The following is a 7,155-nucleotide window of genomic DNA, read 5'->3' on the forward strand; positions in this document are numbered from 1 at the left end:
TCAGTGTTTTCGAACAAACCTATTGAATGAATGATTCAATCACACGTTTGTTAACAGTCACTTGCCGCCACCTACTGGTGTAACAATGTAATTGATACAATCGTTATTTGAAGCATCAAGTTACTTTTAAAAGGTGATTTACTGTATTTAGTAAAAAAAAAAAAAAAAATTTGTTCTATTCAGCATGGATACATTAAATTGATTAAATAAAGGGCCAATAAAGACTTTACATTGATACAAAAATATTGTATTACAAAATAAAGTATCACGGTACAAAATAAATGTATCTTGGTTTTCACAAAAATATTGAGTACTGATTTCAACATTGACAATAATCAGAAATGTTTCTTGAGCAGCAAATCAGCATATTAGAATGATTTCAGAAGACCATGGAGTAATGATGCTGAATATATACTTTAATATATATTAATATATAGAGTTATTTTGAATTGTAATATTTCACAATATTATTGGTGAGCTCAAGAGACTTTTTAAAATTATTAAAAAATAGTACTATTATTGACCAGAAACTTTTGAACAGTAGTGCATATTGAAGGATCATTTATTTATTTTAAGTAGCCAGTGTATGGGCTTTTTCAGTGTTGGGGGTAACACCTTAAAAGTAACTTGGGTTAAGTAATCAGATTACTTTTTTAGCGTAATGAGTAAAGTAACACTACTTTCAAATTTACAACAAAACATCGGAGTTACTTTTTCCAATAAGTAACACAAGTCTAGCATTTATTTACCACTACCATACAGGCATGAATTTATATGTCCTTCAGCCTGAAGCTTATTCATTTCACTTTTGGTGTGAAAGGGACTTTACATTTGCCAAAAAGATAAAAATGTTAATTATTATAAAGAAACAAGCAACCCCAGCCCAAATGTGAAAGAGTAACGCAAACGTAACATAACACATTACTTTCCAAAAAAAGTAGCTAAGTAATGCAAATAGTTGCTTTTTTAGGGAGTAGCACAATATTGCAACGCATTACTTTTAACACAGTTTGTTTTAAGGTTATGCCACAGAAGGGGAAGATCTGCTGGTACAGTAGCTATTGCTATCCTGTGACACATGAAACTAGGGAGAGGGACATTCTCCTTCTAAACAGCATTAAATGCAAGATGAGTCTTTCTTTTTTTTTCTTTTTCAGAGAAAAAAAAACACACTTTTAAACTGTATATAATCTGATATAGGTTAATTTTGGCAACGTTTAGGAGTACCAGTCAGACCAGCTGTACGCATGTGGGATATAGTTGACAAAATATATTATATTAATATATTATTAAATATAATATTGTGCTACTCCCTAAAAAAGTAACTATATATTCCATATGTAAAAAAGGTGCTTTGAATGCAGAGAAAAGCGCTATATAAATGTAATGAATTATTATTTATTATTAAAAGATTGTTGTTTAAAAAAAAAAAACGATTTCTGCTTGCTTACCACTGACATATCCTGGAGTAATACCATCTATATAACTGTAAGGACCCAGAATCAACCCTGTGATTGATGGATCGATACTGTGGGGAAAGAGTGTAACAGTGTTAGTCATGTGTAACAGTGACAGTGTGGACAGTGGTTATAAGAGCACACAAGGAAATTAGACAGACAACCAATCAATCAATATATGAAAACATGGGCCTAAATGTGGAAAAATAAAAGCAGAAAATTATTTACCTGAATTGCATCTTCAATAAATACAACTGCCTGCTGGATATAGAGGTCTGAATATGCATCTGTGTCGTAGAAAGAAACAAAAAGTCATGTGCTTGACTTTTAAAAGATTTTTATTTAAAGATAGTTTTGCATTGGAGATCCTGTAATATTAAACAAAGTAAAAATATTAAAAGCTCTGTTATCAAAACAAAACTCCAGTGAAAGATATCATTGCTCCAAAAACATCAATCCCATATGCCCTCCATTGTACCGCTCATAGAGAAAAATGTGTGGGCCAGTTGCCAAAAACACAGCCAGTGTGTGTTAAAACTGTGTCTTAAAGGTGCAGTCAGTGATTTCCGAGAAACGGTGTTGATATTTGAAATCAACCCAAACAAACACACAAATCCCGTCACTGCTCGGCCCCCAAAATGCACAAGAGTGGATGTCTCTTTATCATAGCTGAAGCAAAGCAAAATAAAACTGTGGTGAAGATACCAATAAACAGCAATGGACTTGTTAGTCGCAACAGCACATCCGCTCCAGAGACACTTTGACACTCAGAACTGTCCTGGTACTAGAGCTGATATTACAGAAACCGCATATCTTGGTTCTGTTATTCACGTATGAAGCAGAATCAACCGGCCTTCCCGCTTGGGTCTCTCCAGCACTGGAAAGTTTGTATAATACTAACACGGGTCCTAAAGCTCTAGTCTGATCATAACCCTTCTTATCCCAGAGATTCCCCTGACCTTTTCTCTTTTGTAATGTCTGCAGGCACTACATTCCAAAACGCTCCAAGTCCACATTTTCAAGCGTTTTCCAAAAGTTGCTCATCCACATTGAAACATCTAAAAATGCTCAACCCGATCTCACGGCAATTCATACAAATTTTACGAGGTGGCTAATTCGTACCAATTCATACGACCTCACTCGTACGAATTTGTGCGTTTTTTGCTAAATCGTACATATTTTACGATTTTTTACGATTTTGCCAAAATCGTATGAATTCATACGAATGACCTACCCCTGACCCCGCCCCTAAACCCAACCGTCACGTGGGTTTAGACAAATCGTACAAATTCGTACGAGTGAGGTCGTACAAATTCGTACGAATTAGCCACCTTTTAATCACTCGTACAAATTCGTACGAATTGGTCGTGAGATAGCGTTGAAATGCTTACTGGTAAATCACCATACTGCACATGCGCAAGTTCTCGTGCTATTCTACTGGCACGATCATTTTATTAGCAGAATATCCCACCGCTCAGTGTTGTGTCCAGGTTGCACTTAAAATCACATGGTCCAAAATGCTATTGACATCATGTTTTGCCGCAGAACAGCAATTGTCATCTTTGCAGGATGTAATACTAGGGCTGTGAAACGATTAATCGTGATTAATCGCATCCAAAATAAAAGTTTGTGTTTACATAATAAATGTGTGTGTACTGTGTATAATTATTTTGTATATATAGCTAAATACACACACATGCTTGTATATTTTAAGAAATATTTGCATGTATATACTGTATATAGATTTATATGTAATTTATATTATATATAAATTAGGGCTGTCAAACGATTAATTGTTATTAATCGCATCCAAAATAAAAGTTTGTGTTTACATAATATATGTGTGTACTGTGTATAATTATTTAAAATATATAAAAACACACACAATCATGTATATTTTTAAGAAAAATTGGTTATATTTATATATAATATAAATTATATAAATGTATATACAGTATATAAATGCAAATATTTCTTAAATATATACATGAATTTGTGTGTATTTATACATAATAATTATTCACAGTACACACACATATATTATGCAAACACAAACTTTAATTTTGGATGCGATTAATCACGATTAATCTTTTGACAGCCCTAATATAAATATATTTTATATATAAATAAATAAAAATCTTAAATATATACATGCACGTGTGTGTATTTATATACACATACATTTATTATGAAAACAAACTTTTATTTTGGATGCGATTAATCGCGATTAATCGTTTCACAGCCCTAAAGATTCTACAAAGGAACATGTATCTATACCAACACTATGAAAGTAAATAGCAGGCACAACAATGCCGGTATAACCATAGATATTTCTGGGTACAATATGTGTCACATGACTAAACATTAGAGATGCACCGATTACAATTTTCTAGGCCGATTCTGATTTAAAAATTTTCATTGAGTTTGACCTGCAGATACCGATTTTAGCCGATTCCGATTTCATTTTTTCTAACCACTTTACAGCACACAAAATTTTTATTTTCTATATATATGTATTTATAAAACACCATATACTTTTCCCCAAACTGAATAATAAAAACAAGTTTAAATGGGTAAATTTTCTATAAATATTTTCGAGTCTTCATTTTCTTTTCTGACATAGCCTACTCCAGTTCTTGTTAAAACACACTAGACATGCAATTTTTTTTGCATTTTGGGCACTTTTTGTGTGAAATCATATTTATTTTGTCCATCAAAAGTGTGCTTTCACTTTAATTGAGCGTGAGCAGCGCATCAAAAATAGAGTCGGAGCCGAAACCACCGCTTCACTGCTGCTTACGCGACGCTCCAGCTTGACGCTCACGCGCTGCTCCTGCTCGCGGTGTGAATGCACTCACTGATTAACATGCACGCAGAAAAAAATTTGCACTGCTCACGCACCGCTTACGCTTGCGGTGTGAAATGTAATTCAGACGTAATTCACGAGGTTTCCTATATCTGCGTTCCGTGTGCACGTGTGATGCTGTTGATGTTGCGCAATGTTAATCATGTGGCGCATGAGTGCATTTGACCGTCATAAAATCAGCATATGTCAGACTGACCGGCCGATCACGTGAAAATCGGCCAATTCCGGTTAACAGCCGATCAATCGGTGCATCTCTACTAAACGTGTCATCGTTTTCAATTACCTCTGTTTTTACAGTCCAGACTACAACACGAAAACGGCGTTTTCAAAAAAGCTCCGTCTTTGTTGACAAAAACGTCATCTCAATGTGGGCGGATGGCCAAAATGGAGAGAAAAGGATGCTTTTTCAAACTCACTCTCTCTCCTCCCCCATAATGAGTGGACACGCCCCCTACTGCTGATTGGCCACACAGGTGTTGTGGCGCTCACTTTCAACAGCGTTTCTCAGAAATTGCTTACTACACCTTTAAGAACTAACAGTTTGCCCAGGGGTATCTAGTCTTATTTATTTATTTTCAGATACTAATTAGACCAATCTACTGTTTAATTTAACTGACTTAAAAAAGTAAAAAGTTATGACCAGTCTTGAAGAAAAAAATTAGATGACTAACTTTTAAGACTAAGTCTAAGCATTTCATGCAACTGGCCACAGGTGCAAAATTTACTGGATCATCCTATGTCCGGTACCTGTACTCTGAATATATAACCTGAATGTAGTGTTTATCTTAGATTTAAGGTCCTGAAAGCACCAATGTCACAGGATATCCAGGAATCTCTTGCCAAACCTGAGCTTCTCAACAGGATATGAGCCAGCAAATCCAAACCTTGAGTGCCCACTGAAAGTTTCATTTGACTTTGTACTGGGTGTATATGAAACCACAGACTACAACATAACCAATCAGCTTAACACTCAGGATAGTCTGACATAAAGTGTGAGTTTTATATTGCAACACATAAAAACATCTCCAGGGTACTGAGAGTACTAAGAATTAAACTGTTGCCACTATAATCTCTGTAATTTGATACATGCTAGAACGCAATAACAGCATATTTGAAGTCAAAGTGACTGAAAGAGCGACTCGGTCAATAAGGAGACAATGGTGTGTTTGTCTGACAGCAAAAAACAGAAAGTTGAGGTGAATATGACACCAGCCTGGACAGAAGATTCGTCTGAACAATGTTATGGAAATGTTTTATATAGTCAGCCAGTAGTCCAGGACACTTGTCTCAGGTCATAAACTGAATAAATACATACCCTGCTCCTCGCTATCATCACCAGTCACTGAATAGGACAGCCGTCTTGATGATTCTTTATGTTGATGTTCATCACTATCATGAGATCCATAATCTCCCGAGCTCCGGTTAATGCTGCCCGTAAGCAGCGGTTCTTCTTCCATTTAGACAATCGCTACAAGTCTCCAAGTATCCCAAATAAATCCCAAACAGGGTGTTAAATGTTTCGGTAGTGACGAAGGACAAACCTAAACGAGTCTTCTGCCCATGTTAAATATGGTGACAGTCTCGACAATAAACATAGTGGAGACGCAGTTGGTTTCATCCCCACGGTCGGTGTAAAAACATGTCAGGGAGGACAACCGTGCTCGAAGTGTGTGTTTTTTTGGAAACGTCAACTCCTCCCATATCCTCTACTCTCTCACATAAAAGCTTCGCTCGCTCGTGTCAGAGGTTCACACAGCACCACCTTTAAATGAGTTTCACTTTAGCGAATCGGTTCGAATGATTCTTCACAATGAACCAGTTCAAACATTCACTCTGATCAATCATCACCAAAAGCACGTGTCAGTGAAATGTTGATGTTTATCGCTGTTTTGATTAGATTTCGGCAAACGCTGATGCAAAGAGCACTTTACTCTACTGGGTTAAATGGTGTACTGCGTCGATTAAATAAATGTCTGTTTTTTGTTTCCTCGTCTTTAGCCTCGGTGGACTCTAGGGAAATGTGAGAGTAGCAGCTTGTCCTTTGAGTTTATTTGCGTCATAACATGATGAGCTGCAAAGACGGGATTGAGCAAGCATGAGAATTTACAGGAGATATAGTAACAGTTTTAATGCAGGAACGGTACAATATATTGTACAATAAGCCAAATGTTTGTATCTAATAATGTGTGTGTGTGTGTGTACTTGCACAAATATCTTTGTGAGGCCTGGTTTAAGTTTTAGACCTGCTAGTGGAGTGAGGACAAAAAAAGTAAAGTGAGGACATTTTGGCTTGTCCATCACTTTCTGAAAGCCATTTAAAGGCCTGTCAAGACTTAGGGATAAGGTTATAATTAGGTTTAGGGCAAGGGTTCGGGTTAGGCGCTTAGTTGTGATGGGTAGGGTAAGGGTTAGGAACTAGAGATTGCATTGTGTCAATGAATGTCTTCACAAAGATAGGTGTGTGTGTGTGTGTGTGTGTGTGTGTGTGTGTGTGTGTGTGTGTGTGTGTGTGTGTGTGTGTATGAGAGAGAGAGAGAGAGAGAGAGAGAGAGAGAGAGAGAGAGAGAGAGAGAGAGAGAGAGAGAGAGAGAGAGAGAGAGAGAAAGAGCAGACCAACACAGTATCAATGTTAATGCATCAACCAAATTATCATTGAATCAATGTTTAAATTTAACATACATTTTTAATCAGGTTTGCACACCGAAATACTGTCATTTCAACAATGACAAATAGACCAAAATAGACATAAAATCAATATTTGTTCAACTTAAAGGAATAGTTCACTTAAAAATGAAAGCATTTACTCACGCTCAAGTTGTTTCAACCCTGCAA

At 36.2% G+C, this 7,155-nt stretch overlaps 1 protein-coding gene across 2 annotated transcripts in view; it reads right to left on the bottom strand.

Moving 5' to 3' along the window:
- The window catches only part of tpcn2 (two pore segment channel 2), a 32,821-nt gene extending 26,708 nt beyond the window's left edge, over positions 1–6,113 (bottom strand). Inside the window, exons 1-3 of one of the 2 annotated variants that reach the window (XM_079590173.1) lie at positions 5,639–6,113; positions 1,686–1,744; positions 1,452–1,528 (exon numbers count right to left, since the gene is read on the bottom strand). In XM_079590173.1, the coding sequence (XP_079446299.1) occupies positions 1,452–1,528; positions 1,686–1,744; positions 5,639–5,780 (278 nt within the window). In that variant the 5' untranslated portion in view covers positions 5,781–6,113. The remainder of the gene's footprint in view (positions 1–1,451; positions 1,529–1,685; positions 1,745–5,638) is intronic. The other variant, XM_079590174.1, reaches the window with a different exon arrangement.
- Between the last annotated feature and the right edge of the window lie 1,042 nt (positions 6,114–7,155).

This window comes from Phoxinus phoxinus (genome assembly GCF_949152265.1).
Source record: "Phoxinus phoxinus genome assembly, chromosome: 2".
Taxonomy (NCBI): domain Eukaryota; kingdom Metazoa; phylum Chordata; class Actinopteri; order Cypriniformes; family Leuciscidae; genus Phoxinus; species Phoxinus phoxinus.